This window comes from Echinops telfairi, unplaced genomic scaffold, assembly GCF_000313985.2.
Source record: "Echinops telfairi isolate 266 unplaced genomic scaffold, ASM31398v2 ScPeMD7_443;HRSCAF=831, whole genome shotgun sequence".
Taxonomy (NCBI): domain Eukaryota; kingdom Metazoa; phylum Chordata; class Mammalia; order Afrosoricida; family Tenrecidae; genus Echinops; species Echinops telfairi.
The window spans coordinates 62,094,887-62,111,583 of NW_022104341.1; the positions used below are offsets into that span (position 1 = coordinate 62,094,887).

General features: G+C 36.5%; 1 protein-coding gene across 3 annotated transcripts in view; it reads right to left on the reverse strand.

The window, feature by feature from the left end:
* Positions 1-16,697, reverse strand: part of EFCAB7 (EF-hand calcium binding domain 7) — a 52,437-nt gene that overhangs the window by 17,526 nt on the left and 18,214 nt on the right. For 2 of the 3 annotated variants that reach the window (XM_045291946.1, XM_045291945.1), the window contains exons 7-10: positions 12,826-12,967; positions 7,676-7,785; positions 1,019-1,179; positions 329-462 (exon numbers count right to left, since the gene is read on the reverse strand). In XM_045291946.1, coding sequence (XP_045147881.1) covers positions 329-462; positions 1,019-1,179; positions 7,676-7,785; positions 12,826-12,967 — 547 coding nt within the window. The remainder of the gene's footprint in view (positions 1-328; positions 463-1,018; positions 1,180-7,675; positions 7,786-12,825; positions 12,968-16,697) is intronic. The other variant, XM_004699373.2, reaches the window with a different exon arrangement.

Here is a 16,697-nt window from a genome sequence, read left to right on the forward strand (position 1 = left end):
CTGTATTTTCCCTTTTTCGTTTAATAAATTGGGTAATACGAGTGTAATGGTGACTAAAGGGTGTTTTTTCATGTCCTCTATGCTCTAACTACGAGGTCTAGAACCAATTAACCGCGATAAACGAGGGTTCACTGTATAGCTTAACATTTTTTTTCCATTCTTTTTTGGGAGGTATAATTACATTTTCATGGTCTAAAAAACAATGACACTATGTTAATACTATAATAATATTTCTTGGAGGAAGACTGACATCTTTATTTCCTATAGCGGAATCAATTCCACATACTGACTTTTTAATATGTCCATTATGAAGAAGAAAAGTGCTTACCTTTGCACACAGCCCAAGCATCTTCATCACATTTCTCACCACTTGTTCTTAATTCAAAAAAATTATACTCTTCAATGCTAAGAAGACCATTTCCATCTAAATCAATAACTTCAAATATATCCAATAAGGTTGACCTAAAATTATAAAAATGAAAATTATTCCTAGAAATATATTTTAAAAGTTATATCAAAGACATTAAGTAACTTTAGTGAACTATATCATTAAAGTGTCCAAATACATTTTTGCTATGCAGTTAAGAGAAAAACAACCAAAGTACATAAACATAGTAGGAAATCAATGATTTCTTTTTCCCTTCTTTAATCTATTTTCTTCTTCCTTTCTACCTGCAGCCAAATCTTATTGTCTGCATCTGGGAGTAGTACCTAATTTTCAGATTTCATATTTGCCTAGGCCTGTTCCTAGGACAGTGCCTAGCAGGGTCAAGTTGACAAATGTCTAATTAAAGTTGACTTGTCAGAGGCGTGAAACCTAGAAACAGAGGACAACCCCAAACCTGTGAATAGAATGTCAATTTCAGATTCCTAATGAAGGAGTTGAGTTACTGCATTAGATCTAGGGGTGAGTTTGGAGGCTGGGTAAAGGAATGAGGTGGGGGGATCTGGGAGTAGGGGGTGGGGGTATAGAGTCCTAATATATATCCTGGATAGATGCTATAGTTCTAAAACTTACCTAAATGCCTTTGTAAGCGATAATTCCCCCATTTCATCTCTGTATACAAGTTGGGCTTCTTCTAGTATTGGGTTTCTTTCTTTCTTCAACTTACAGCCAGTAGTGGAAGGAATTAGGCAGTATATTCCTGGTTCTAGCTCACCAGTCCACCCAAACACCTTCTTTAAAAAAAAATTCAAAACAAACATATTAAAATAAAATATTTTGTTACAGACAATTTTTTATCAATATTGACCAATTCTACTATAGTTCAAATGAAATCTGGAAATTTTCAAACAATTTAATTAATATTGCACACTAGCAAAAGTCTACAGAAACTGAATCACGGTAGCCATACAGTGATAGGTACTGTCAAGCAGGATTCCAAGGAAGACCTGTAACAAAGGCTATCACTGCTGTTTTTAGATGGATATTGGCTGTAAGTACAGAATATTCAAAAAATATTTGCATTCAACTGTATGCCTCATAACAAATTATGGAGAACATTATGAATGGGAATTCCAGACACTTAATGGTACTCATGGGGACTTTATATATGGATCAAAGGGCAGTCATCTGAACAGTTAAGGGTTCAAAATTGGAAAGGGTATGTAGTAAAGGTGTACCCTTTCCCATTCCTTATGTAATCTGCATACTGAACAAACAATCTGAGAAGTTGGACTCTGTGAAGAAAAACATGGCACCAAAATCGGAGGAAGATTCATTCATTACCAGCTTTCAATGGGCAGATGACACAAGTCTGCCAGAGGAAATAAAGATAACTGACAAATAAAGTCCTTACTGACAAAGGTAAGAAACAATAGCTTTTTGCAAGAGCCCCCAACAAAACGATCTTTTAATAAAAAATAAGAAAACAAATGTTTTGAGAATGATGAGGGCAACAAATGTACATATGTGCTTGACACAATGGATGTATATATGGATTGTGATAAGAATTGTACGAGCCCCCAATAAAATAATTTTTAAAAAATAGTAACAGAAAAAAAAAAGAAGAAGAAAAAAGAAACCTTGGTGGGGCAGTGGATTAGGCTGTTCATTGAAAGTTTCGTAGTTTGAACCCACCAGTCACTCTGGCAGAAAAAGATGAGGCTGTCTGCTCCGATAAACATTTACCGTTTCAGAAATCCTATGTAAGGTTGGAATGAGTCACAATTGGCAGGGTTTTATCTTTTTCAGTGTATTATGTAGTAAAATAATTTATTAAATAGAATAAAACTAGATGATGCCCAGTTATCACTAGCTATTCTAATCACGATCACAAACGATGGTTGCTAACAGGAAGGAAGGAAAATATGGAACAGAATCTCAAATTCCTAAAATATTAAAAAAACAAACAAACCCAGACCTACTAGGTGAATGACATTAGAGAACACCCTGAGATGACCCTTACTGGGTCTTCAAATCCTGAAACAAAACTAACCCCTTGAGGTCACCTTGTAGCTAGATTTCAAAAATTGGCTTAAAAAATTATATCACCCATAAGTGCTGTGCTGTTTTAGAGACTCTCCTGTAAGAGATTAGTCAACAATTATTTTAAAACAACGATAAGAATGTAAAGAGGCATGCAGCTAGATGGATGCAAATAAGCATCTAGAAAGGAAATGACTCATTGCGAAGGCTATAACCAACATCACGGAAAAGCCATCATTAATACAAAGAGGGGAATGGAAGGGGACAGAGCAACTGGATTGATGGAAACTACTCATTGAGAAGAACAGAACCAATGCCACTGAACAACTTCTGTAGAAACCTAAACTGCTGTGTAAACCTTTACCAAAAACACAATAAAATATTATTTAAGGGGGGAAAAGCACAAACCTATAGCTTTCAGTGTGGCTAACTGCCTCAACGACCAGCTATCAATATTGATTGTTTTGATCAAATAATCTATAGTAGAATTGTGGGCAAAGGGGAAAAAATATGGCACAGAATTTCAAATGCCTATGGAGTCCAATTCAATATTAAGATCAAAATCTTCACACTGGACCAATAGGTAACATCATGATAAATGGAGAAAGGATTGAAATTGTCAATGATTTTGTATTGCTTGGATCCACAATCAGTGCTTATGGAAGCAGGAGTCAAGAGATCAAAAGGCGTGTTGTATTAAGTAAATCTGCTATACAAGACCTCTTTAGGAAGTTACTTTGAGGATTAAGATGTGCCTGGTCTCTTATGCATGTTGGACACTGAATAGGGAAAACCAAAGAAAAAGCACTTGAAATGTGGTGCTGGAGAAGAAGCACCAAAAGTACTGTGGACTGCTAGAAGGACAAACTGAGCTGTGCTGGACGAAGTACGGCCGAGTGCTATTTAGAGGTAAGGATGGTAAGACTTCATCCTACATATTTTGGACACGCTGCCAGAAGAAACCAGTTTCTGGAGAAGGGCTCATGTTGGTAAAGGAAATGGGCAACAAAGGAGAAAGGAAGGTCCCCGAGGCGGTGGATTGACATCGTGGCTGCAGCAGCGGGTTCGCGCAGAGGAACAATTAGGAGCATGTGCCAGGATGGGCATTGCCTCATTCTGTTGAGCTTAAGTTTGCTATGGGTCAGCACCAACGGGATGGCACTTATCAACAAAATAACAACAACAAGGAGTCTAGACTTTCTAGACTAGATGATTCCTAAATAATACCCTGAGGTAATCTTTAAACCTTAAACCAAAACAATTGCCTGAAGCCATTTTTAAATCAAATAAGTTTGGTGCTACTTGTAAAGAGCATAGTATTAATAATATTTTTAAATCATTTATATTAATCATTGATATTGATATTGAAGAGCATTGATATTTTAAAAAGTATCAATATGAGATAAAACTGGCAATAGCAACTAAAAGGATTATATAGAAAACTTAGAGGCAGTGAGTTTGTTAGTGGGAAGCAATGTGAAAAAGTGTGTGCGTGTAGAATGGTTACATAGCTGGCAGGATGATGTCAGCAGCACTGAATTGTACATATGGAGGCAGTTGAACGTTTGCTGTGGGTACTTTCAACAACAACAAAGAGACTACAGCATCTAGTATGGATTATGTTTGAATGTGCACACAAAAAATCCTCACACCAATAAACACCATCATGATAAATGAAGAAAAAAATTAGAAGTTGTCAGGGATTTCATTCTCCTTAAATCAACAATGTCCATGGGTGTAGCAGTCAAGAAATTGAATAACAGCGTGCACTATAAAGACCTCTTTAGAGTTTTCAAAAGCAAAGATGTCGTTCTGAGAACTAAGACGATTGCCTCACATGCATGCAAAAGTTGGATAATGAAGACAGAGGAACTGATGTATTTGAACGATGGTGTTGGTGAAGAATAAGCTGTGAACTACCAAAAGAATGAACAAACTAGTAATTCTGTTTCAATTAGATACTGAAGTGAGGAAGACAAGACCTCAACTTGCTAACTTTGTACTGGTCATCAGGAAAGACACATTAGAAAAGGATATAATTTCAGTAAAAGAGAAGGTCATTAAAATGCGGGAGATTCTCAATGACAGACGGGCCCAATAGCCTCAATGGACACAAAAGTACCATATCATGAAATTGGCCCAGAATTAGGCAAAATTTCATTCTGTTATATACAAGGTCCCCATGAGTTGCAACTGGCTGGATAGCAACTAACAAGAAGACTGTCATTTTACCGATCTTTCATAGGTCTCAAATTCTTTTGCTTAATGAAAACTCAAGTATAAGAGCACTAGGTGCAATTCTTTATGTATTTGAAAAACAAACATATAGAACAACATGTAAGAAGCTATATATATTCTTTTTTTTTCCAGTCTTTTATTGGGAGCTCATACAACTCATCACAATCCATACATACATCCATTGTGTTAAGCACATTTGTACATATGTTGCCATCATCATTTTCAAAGCATTTTCTTTCTACTTGAGCCCTTGGTATCAGCTCATTTTTTTCCCTCCCTCCAGCTCCCACTCTCCTTCATGAACCCTTGATAATTTATAAATTATTATTTTTTCATGTCGTGCACTGTCCGATGTCTCCCTTTACCCCCTTGTCTGTTGTCCATCTCCCTGGAAGGAGGTTATAGGTAGGTCATTGTGATCGATTCCCCCTTTATCCTCCCACCTTCCCTTTCCCCTCCTGGTATGGAAGCTATGTATATTCCATATCTTCCCCCCAAATCTTCAAAAATGGTTTTGATGCAAATATCTCTAATAGGAAACAAAGAAAAATAACTTCAGATGATTTTAATGTAAATTTAATCTCTTAAAATATATATTTGTGTGATATATTTCCCTAATTTAACTTAAGTACTAATGCAAGGGGGCTTCAAAAAGTTTGTGAAAGAATTCCATTATCTGTTAATTCAATTTCTCCATGAACTTAAGGCTTCTCTGTATATAATTTGTGAAACAGCCCTCAATAACCTAAGAATAACAGTATTTTTTTTCCTCTTTTTTAACATTTTATTAGGGGCTCATACAACTGTTATCCCAATCCATACACACATCAATTGTGTAAAGCGCATTTGTACATCGTTTCTCAAAACATTTTCTCTCCATTTAAACCCCCGACATTAGGTCCTCATTTTTCCCCTCCCTCCCCGCTCCCCCTTCCCGCATGAGCCCTTGATAGTTTATAAATGGGTATTTTGTCATATCTTGCCCTGTCCAACTTCTCCCTTCATCCACTTTTCGGTTGTCTGTCCCCCAGGGAGGAGGTCACACACAGTTCCATGTAATCGGTTCCCTCTTTCCAGAATAACAGTATTTTTAAATAGTCTACTATTTGTACAAGGTAACCGTACTTCTAAGAGCCCATCTATGTGGATAAAGGCATTGGAATTTCACTACTATTTATGATAATAATAGACTATAAAACAAAGTGGCAACATCTCTATAAACCTGCCTGCACAAAACACTGTTTTCTATCAACTGCTGGATATTTATAATGAATAATGGGACATTTGTGTAGGAAAACATTTTATTCTTCTGCCCTAACAAGAAAGCAAAATGGTTTCTCTCTAGAGACTTTCTAAGAGCTTTTTAAAGCCCAAAGGCTTCCTATAAAACCTAGGGGCTGTCTCTGCCAAATATATTAAATTAAAACATCTTTTAACAGTGTATAATAGGCACACATACAAACAGCTATTTGCTTTTCAGTATAGAAGAGTCCTAAGGAATCTTGGGTCCCAAAATTCCCTTTGAAACCCAGGTACATTTAAGCTGTCCTGGGGACTCATACACAAAGTAAAGTTGTTCCCTGAATTCTAAGTTTAGCCTGTTTCTATGCTAACAAGTCAGAAGAATCATAGTCATCCTAAAGTGATTATGTCTATTTTGATACAAGAAACAATCTAATATTATAGTCATTTCAATGACTAAAGGCTGACCAAATGTACTTTCTGGAAACCATTATCTTTTAGATTGGCCAGATGTAGGCTGATATACCGGAATTGAAAAATCCGATCTTTCTACTTTCTAATATATGCTATTCCATCATGCTCTCTTATCTCCACACATAACCTTGAATTTGCCACTGTGGATGGCAAATGGCAAATCTTTCATGGGCACAAAACTCTTTCAGAAAATAATTGTGAAACTAAAAATAAAAACCTTTTGAAAATATGACACATTCCAGATAAATAGAATTCCATATAGTAAAGAGGCAAATAGAACTCATTCAAACTTTATTACAGTCTACAGACTAACATTTTTACACATGCAATCTTATAAGAAAGTCATTTTACCGAAAACAAAATGGGAAAAGCTATTGTTTTCAACAATGCTTTATCTGGAACTTAACTTTGTAGTCAGTTGTGAAGAAGAGTTTAGTCAAAACATTAACTTCTGTCATTTTATTTGTTCCTTGCCTATAACTATTCTTGTCTGTTAGGAAGCCTACAATAAAGACTTTTATATAACATTCCATCAGGGAAATGTTTGTCTGTCGTGAGCCTATATAAAAATTAAATATGATAGTGCAGTAAGCCCTTGAATAGTATTATTCCTGTTGTTGTGTAGCAGATGTATTTTGTAGTCTTCATAAAATAAATAGCCACATTTATGTATCCATCTCACATATCTGGCCTCTGAGTAAATATATAATTAGAAAAGATCAGAACAACCCCATAGGTAACATATAAAATTATTTAAAAGCATGTCATCATATCAATCTATTTTTAAATCATAATATCATTCACTGCCTGAAGGCAGTAATCTTGATGTTTTTTGTTTTGTGATAGCAGTATAACTAAGACAAACATCTGAAGCAACTTTTTACAAAATCTTGAATTGCTTGTATTTAAAGGGAAAACCCCACTGGCATGAGTCATTTTTTACTAAATATACCAGAATGTGTTCACCTATAAGCACTGGGGCATGTATAGAAGAGGAAAGTGAAGAACTAAGAAGTTGAGAGTGATTTGCTCAAGGTCATATGCTTACAATGTCTAAAGGTAAGACCTCCAATCAGACTTCAATCCTTAACCAATCTCAACAAGCAAAAAAGTCCTCGCAATTTATACAACATATGATATGAATATTGTTGAAATCCTATATATACCTTGATTGGAAGGCAGGACACAGAAGTTTGAAAAACAAAGAAAATAAATATAGAAAAAATACTATTTTCTGCACACTTGAGTTCATATTGTATTTTAAATGAAATATTAGAAAATAAATATGTATACTTCTCTATTTCGCAGTTCAGTAAAAGATACCAGCTGCAGATTTTCTGGGTTCTCATTCTCTTTGAGGATATACAAAGTAGTATCAATTGATAACCAAGGAGATAGTTTTCCTAGGGGGTGAAAAAAATAAATACCTTAAAATAAGCAATCGTTACTTACTTTTTCCAATCTAAGAAAATGGTAGGTTCTTTCCCCACTTAGTATTTTTTAGAAATACACATTCAATTTTTATAGACAATAACATAACATTTACAATCAGTTCTATATCTTTATACAGAATTCTCCTGATATTCACTGCATACTCACAATCTGAAAATTGTAACTCTTCTGGAACTTATCAGAGAGCACAGGCTACAAGGCCACCAAGTGGTCTGAAATCCAAGGAGAGGGTCAGCAAGCGCTGGCACAACTATGATGGAACACAGGAGGGGAGCTATCAGGCACCTCGTGTGTGACAATGGCAACGCTTGGGCCAAGCAGCAGCTCAGACCTTTCCTCTGAACTAGAGATCTCTGCCTGCCTACTTCCCATTTCCATTTGGATTTCTAGCTCCCCAGATGGACTCCTCACCTCTCCTAATCCCCTGAAAACAAAGAACATCCCCAACTCACCGCCCATCTGTACGCCTCTCACTTCAACGAATACTGGTCACTAAATCCTTCCAGTTGCATAGGTCAAAAGTCTTTAACTCTTTTAATCATTTACATATCATCACCAATCCACAGAAAAATTCAATGAGCATCTCCACTTTTACTCCACCATTGCCTATACGCTAGCCAGGACATTGTCATTTGTTTCCTTAGCTGTTACCATTGCAGCCTAGGTGGACTCCCCGAGTGCGCCTGTGTACCCTTGAGAGAATCTTTAACACAGCAACCTAACTGCTCTGGGTAGACCGATAAGATACGTGCTGCTTGTACTCAAAACCCTCTAAGGGAGTTGAGTAAGACGAGTATTGCTCTTACCCCTGTCAACAAGAGAAAGTGGATAAGCTAAGAAACCTACTACTTTTCCTTAAACCCAGTAGATGGTTGAGGCTACAGGAAAACAAAGTAAGGGGATAGATCCTTCCAAATAGTCAAGGGACATGAATAGTTTCTCTGGGGTGGACTGTGGAAGAGATGTCAGTCCCACACAAGTGAAAAAAGAAGAGAAAATGCAGAAGATATATTTGACCAGTAAGAGCAAAGAAATTTCTAAAAATAATGAAAGTTATCAAGCCACAAATACCAGTTCAGAAAAACCCCAAGCATAATAAGAAAACACCTAGATATATAATCAAACTGCTGAAAATCAAAGATAAAGGGAAAATCTTGACAGTAATCACGTGAGAAAAAAATCCCAAAGGTTCCCTGTTTCTCTGAGCAAAACTCAAGTCTTCATTATGGAGGGGGAAAAAATCTCTAACATAAATCTGACCTCTGTTCCTTCCTGCTTCACCTCTTACGCTCCCTCCTTGCTCAGTCCACTCTAGCTACTTCTGCCCCCGTGGTGTGCTAACACCAGCCACACTCTCACCCTCAGAACCTTGGCAGTCTTCCCTTGAAGGGGAAGGCTCTGCCACTTTCCTCTCTTTCTCCATCCCCTCTGTCATCACTACGTCTATAAAGCTTACTCTACTTTACAGTTTCACACACCACCACCACGCCCGGGCCCCCCACCCCCACCCCCGCCCCCATGGAAGACTAAAAATATAGCCACAGTTATTTACTTTTTGAACCTTCTAATATAGTCACTCCTGTTGGAGCTGTCATTATTGCTAAATTTCAAATCCTGTGATTCTGTCTGCACATGCTACAAGCCCATGTCATTGTTTTGTTGCTGTGGGCATGTTTACTGATTTTGTCAATTTCTCTGGTGTCTTAGCTACAATATTGTAGTAATTAATACTTGTGAACCTGTATGAATAACTTTCTTGAGAATGAAGTAGTAATGAAAGAAAATGAAGGAGAAAAATCGTTAAAAGACTTCTGCTCAGTTGCTAAGAATCCTGTCGTTAATGCTGTAATTTCATGTACAAAGATTTTACAAAACAATTCTGTTTAGTATTCATCAATTTAAATATATTAATTATAGTTAAGTAATTTACAACTATATAGCACCTATTATTCTACAGTTACAATTGATAAAAAAATCACAATCCCCTTTACCCGCTTAGTTTTCTTTCTCCTGGCACTTATCGCCTTCCAACTTATTTACTACCTATTATGTCTATCTCTCCCACTAGAATGTAAGCTCCATAAGAGCAGGGATTTTTGTGTCCTTTGTGCCTTAATGTATCCTAAGCACCTAAAATGAGGCTTGACAGGTAATAGGCTGTCAGTAAATACTTGTTAAATAAATGTTATTCATAAAAATATGAAGAACAACAATTTTAAGACATTGGATTTTCAAGCCTTTCTTCATTCTGCTATCTGAAAAATGACTACTGTAATTGTTACTTAAAAGTGTCAACTATCAAATGTTGCAGCCATCCTATATATATGCAGTGGAAATTTTCTGAATCTCTAAGAGGGAAAAGGAATGAGGATAGAAAACATTTTTAATAGGAAAATGTTTATCACATAGAAAAAATTAAAATCAATTTATAACAACCAATATTAAAATAGGAAAAGCCCCTTTATTGACAGCTTATACTGATTAAAAAAATCATTTTAGACAATAGGAAATTACTCTTTTCTCTAACAGCTATATAAAAAAGAAAGAGTATTATCATGAATGCAAATCTCAAAGGAATGGCTAAGTTGTATGACATAGGATTTTATAGGTATTTAAAATTATTTAGTTTCACATTATCCCGAATTATGTTCCTATAGAATTTTTCTTAAATATATATTTTTATATTCATAAACAGGAAAAGTTAAAGAATTACTTAGCAAATAAAATATAAATTCTGTATCATAAGGAAATCAGGTAATATATTCCTACTTTTAAAAATGAATTAAAATTCTTGCTTTAAACACAAATACCAAACAACATATTCTGTTTAGTGATAATCAAATATAAACATCTTTTCTTTTTTTTAAAAAATTATGTTGTTTTAATATTTAACTGTATTTATATGATTCAAAAATCCATTTAGAAGACTTTGGTTTAACATATATTTAGATGTAATATTTATTTTCCTTAAAGTCTGATATAAAATATACAGCAAAAAGTCTTTCTGCAAAATGACTGTGATTTTGCATAGGACTCATACCTTACTAATACCTTAGTAGAACTCTGGTGAAGTCATTAATAATTAATATAGAATAATTCCTGTAGACTATGATTTAATAATAAAATGTATTTTTTAATTCTTTTAATACTTTCATTCGGGGCTCTTACATTTCTTATCACAATCCATACATTCCTCCAGTGTGTCAAGTACATTTGCACATCTGCCACCACCTTCATTTTCAAAGCATTCTCTTCCCACTTGAGCCCCTGATAACAGCTCCCATTTCTTCCCCCTCCCTCCCATGCCCGCCCTTCGTAAAGAACCCTCGGTAAATTATAATTGTTTTTTCCATATCTTACATCATCCTCTGTCATCCCTGACCTACTTTTCCATTATCTGTCCCCTTGGGGGGGGGGGGTTCTAGATTGATCCTGTGATTGATTCCCCTTTTCTTCCCCCACCCTCCCCTAATCCTCCTTGTATCTCTACTCTCCTTGGCCCTGAGGCGTTTTATCCTGGATTCCTGTGTTGTAGGCTCTTATCTGTAGCAGTGCTCATGCTCTGGTCTAATCCGATTTGTAAGGTAGAATTGAGGTCATGATAGTGGGGTGAAGGAAGTACCAAAGAACTAGAGGAAAGTTATATGTTTCATCACTCCTCTCTTGTGGGAAACAGAAGGATTTCTCTCAAGCTGTCTCTCCCAAATATATACCAGACTTAGCTGCTTGAGAATGACTATACACTTGGTGGTCATCAGGAGTAGATTAGGGGTCATTCTCCCTAAGAGCAATCAGCCATCTAGACCAAGCAGACACCACTGTTTATCCCACAAGTAGGGCCCACTCCCTTCTCATAAGGATAGTAGTTGTCTGTTTCCTTGTAGGAGACACCAGAGAGGTCAAACCCACCCAAGGATGGCCAAAGTTAGGTTGCCATCATGAATCTAGGGTCTGCCCATCTTGTCAAATGTATAACCCTAGACCTTCCCATTCCTATGGGCACACCCCTAGCTCATCCCCTTCCTGTTACGCTTACGCCTATCATAGATCCCCTTCCTACAATGTGTATGCCTATTCTACAACCCCTTCCTGTGACGTATGTCTTCGCCTGTAATTAGGGGGCTTGCACATCCCCAGAGAGGATAAAAGCTTGGGAAGCATTAAAGTCTCCCTCCACATGGACCACCAAGCAGGGCTGAGGTGAGCAATGCTACCATGAATTGTGTCTGACTCCATTACTTGACTGACTCTCTTTTAACTCTCATGCTCTCTATGACTTTACTATAATCTCTACTTATTATCGCTGTACAATTGTGCCTACCGGACCTGTGATGTTTTGTGGGGAACCCTTCTCCCCTTCACTCCACACTCCCTGTGATCCCTCTGTGAGGGGATGTCCAATTGTATAATGAGAGTGGTTTAGAACTATGTACTCATATCTGTATGTTAAGAATTAAGGTTGCAGATGGCCATTGGGCCTCTACTCAAGTACTCCCTTAACACAAGAACACTTGCTCTGACAATCCGGCATTTTGTGATGCTAACCTTCCTGACACAATCACTGAAGACAAAATGGGTACGCAGGCAAATGTGGTGAAAAAAGCTGATGGTGCCCGGCTATCAAAAGATATATAGCATCTGGGGTCTTAAAGGCTTGAAGATAAACAAGCACCCTCTAGCTGAGAAGCAACAAAGCCCACATGGAAGAAGCACACCAGCCTGTGTGATCATGAGGTGTTGATGGGATCAGGTATCAGGCATCGAAGACCCAGAATAAAACCATATCCAAAGTGTATGGGGGTAGGGCATGAAGTGGAGACCCAATGCCCATCTGTAGACAATTGGACATCACCTTATTTCTTCAAAATGTAATCAAATATGATTTTTACTTAGACAGTTTTCTTCACTAATACTATCAAATTTTTACATAGATGTTTACATATAAGGCACAATATGACATTTAAAGAAATAAAGAGAAAATTTAAACTTGCCTTCGACTTGACTCAAGTTTAGTGGCTTAATTGTTATATAAACCATGGACCTCTGAGCTACTTGCATCCTGTAATGATGACTAATGATTTCACTGTCTTCTTCTAAGAAGAAGCAACCTTTTGATTGTGCACATTGCCACTCCTGAAATAGAGGGAAACATTGTTTTAGTGTTTGTTAAATGTTTTTAGCATGTATAGCAATAAGGACACACCTAAGGAAAATATAAAGAAATGTCAACATAGTCATTGTCCTTGAGGATTTTGAAAGCGTAAAGGATTCTTCGTTGAAGTTCAGGGAAATTAAGCATAGATGTGTACAGAAATGTTTTTCACTGTGTCACTAGTAGGCTTGTATACTTGTAACTTTTGTTCTAACGACTCCCCCAAACAGAATATTACTGAGGCTTTGATATTACTTTGTGAAGAATTACATGTAAGATGTTTAGATAATAAATTCAAAGATTTATTAATATTAAAATAACTAAGGTAACTACTGAAAAAGTGGGAATTAGCTGTATCACAATGATATAGTATTTTTAATCCATTGAAAGAAAAAACCAAAAATAACTTTTATGTTTACATTTTTTACGCCTACATTATCCTAATATGTTGTGACACATCAGTTTTCTATTATACAAGTCATAATATTACATCCCTAAAACCAAAATACTAATTTAAATTTTCTGATTTAAAAATAGAAACTTAAAAAAACAAAACAGTCCCTGTAATTCTACCCCCGTAGGCTGTTACGTGATATGTTTTAATACTGGTCTCATATATAAACCTATTTTTAAATTTTATTTTATTATTCTTAATTTCAATACATATTTTTAATATAGTGATTTAGGACTGTAAATGACATGGAAAGGCATCATTTTCAATCACTTTGCATTGGACCTCTGAAATAAGTTCACAAATTTACTACCATACAGATTTAACAAAAATAAAAAGGTTTTACAAATTGATTCAAGTATATTTTGGTTATCACATGGGTCCCCATATCAAATATACAAGTTATTTTTATTTAAATTGACCAAATCGTAAAACTATTATCATAAATCCATTTCAGAACATTTTTATCACCCGTGATAGCTCTATTTTGCCAAGGCCTGTACACTTAAAAGCAATCACAAATCTACAAGTTTGAGTTTAGTTGTTGTTTTTTTAAACATTTTATTAGGGGCTCATACAACTGTTAGCGCAATCCATACACACATCAATTGTGTAAAGCGCATTTGTACATCATTCTCAAAACATTTCTCTCCACTTAAACCCCTGACATTAGGTCCTCATTTTTCCCCTCCCTCCCCGCTCCCCCCTCCCTTATGAGCCCTTGATAGTTTATAAATTGGTATTTTGTCATATCTTGCCCTGTCCAACGTCTCCCTTCACCCACTTTTCGGTTGTCTGTCCCCCAGGGAGGAGGTCACATATAGTTCCTTGTAATCGGTTCCCTTTCCTACCCATTCTTCCTTTACCCTCCCTGTTTCACCACTCACATCACTAGTCCTGTAGGGCTCATCCGCCCTGGATTCCCTGTAGAGTTTAGTTTAGTTTAGTTTTTTTAAAAAAGATTTTATAGTTTATTGATTTTCTGGTGAAAAATCCACATAACCTTTGCAGATCAAGTCATGTAAATCTTTATTCTTTCATTTCCTGCACTGACATTGGCCTCTGCAGCCCCCCGACTGTCTTCATCCAGTCCTTGTGTTCCCTGTGCTGTTTTCCTGAGGTCTTTTACATTTTTCTTTTAAATCATTTTATTGGGGGCTCATACAACTCTTATCACAATCCATCCATCCATCAATGGTGTGAAGCACATTTGTACATTTGTTGCCATCATCCTTCTCAAAACATTTGCTTTCTACTTGAGCCCTTAGTATCAACTAATTTTTTCCCTCCCTCCCTCACAAATCTTTGATAATTTATAACTTTTTTTTTCATGTCTTACACTGACTGATGTCTCCCTTCACCCACTTTTCTGTTGTCCATCCCCCATGGAGGGGGTTATATATAGATCATTGTGATTGGTTCCGCCTTTCTCTCTCACCTTCCCCTTACCCTCTACTCTCATTGGTCCTGAAGGGTTTATCTGTCCTGGATCCCTGTTTCCAGCTCTTATCTGTACCGGCGTGAATCCTCTGGTGTAGCCAGAAGTCGGGGGGAGGAAGCAATAAAGAACTAGAGGCAAGTTGTATGTTTCATCAGTGCTATACTGCACCCTGACTGGCTCCTCTCCTTCCTGTGACCGTTCTGTAAGGGGGTGTCCAGTTGCCTACAGATGGGCTTTGGGTCTCCACTCCACACTCCCTCTCATTCACAATATGATTTTTTGTTCTTTGATATCTCATCCCTGATCCCATCAACACCTTGTGATCACACAGGCTGGTGTGCTTTGTTGCTTCTCAGCTAGATGGCCGCTTGTTTACCTTCAAGCCTTTAAGACACCAGATGCTTTATCTTTTGATAGCCAGACACCATCAGATTTCTTCACCACACTTGCTTATGTACCTGCTTTGTCTCTATTTTCACATTTTAATTAACACCATTTTACACTCTACTTTTTTCATTTAATATCACATGAAATAATTTTTCCAAACCATGTTCAAATTTGTATTCAACTAACATTAATTTGATATACCATAATTTATTTATTTTTAAAATTTTACACATATAGGACACCTGTAATTTCTGATTAGAATAATGCTAAAATGAGTACTATTCTGTCTATATAGTTTTTTTCTAATGAGTTATTTCCTTGAGAACTTCTAGGCAAAAAGTGTGTGTATATATATAATATATATATATCTATATATAAAACTATCAACATGTCTTCCCGTATTACTTTATAAAGCTGTTGTGCCAATTTTACACCACCACCAATGGTCCATGTGTAATAATTTTACCCTTCCCATTGCTTGCTCAGTATTCAGCAAGAAATAAAATAGATAGTGAGGGTAAGGTAATTTCTTAAGCAAGAGATGGGTACATGAAATGTTCACTATGGCATTCAATATTTCAGTGTGCCAGGAGTGTTTCATAATAAAAACTGATATTTGAGTTTTGCACTAATTTGAGCTTCTCTGATTACTATCAAAGTTGAACATATCCCCCATGTGGTGGTTATGTTAATTTTCTTTGGTTTGACAATCTATTCATATCCTAGCCTTATAAATCTATTGAAGGCTTGGACTTTTTCTTATGCAACTTAACAGATTCCTTGACTGTCTTACATATTAGTCACTTTCATACGTTTTGATGCACGTATTTCCAAGTTTTAGCTATTTTTCAACTTAGGCTTTCCATTTTCATCTTTTCTCTAAAGATTTCATGGACTAAGTTTTAAGATTTTACCACTATTTGGTGCTGTCAAAGCCATCCGCAATTTTATGCACATATTATTATATCTGCAGGTCCACCTAGATAAGATAGGCTGGACAAACAATGTGAGAAGAAAACAACGGGACCAACGGTCCTGGAGGGACATGAGAGTGTGGGAGGTAGGGGAAAGGAGGAGGTGTTGGCCAACCCAGGGACAAGGGAACAACGAGTGATTCAAAACCAGTGGCAGGGAAAGGATGGGAGAAGGTAAGGAGTGACCAAGGGTAAGGTAACAGAGAAGAATTACCGAAACCAGAATGAAGGCTGAACATGATACTGGGACAGGAGGAAAGCGTAAGGAAATAGAGGAAAGGAGTAGGAGGCAGAGGGCATACACAGAAGTCTAGATACAGACATGTACATGTACATGTAATAGAGTTCCTCACATTGTGGTGACCGCCAAGCATAAATTATTTTTGTTGCTACTTCATAACTGTAATTTTGCTATGTTATGAATCATAATATAAATATCTGATACTCAGGAGGTATTT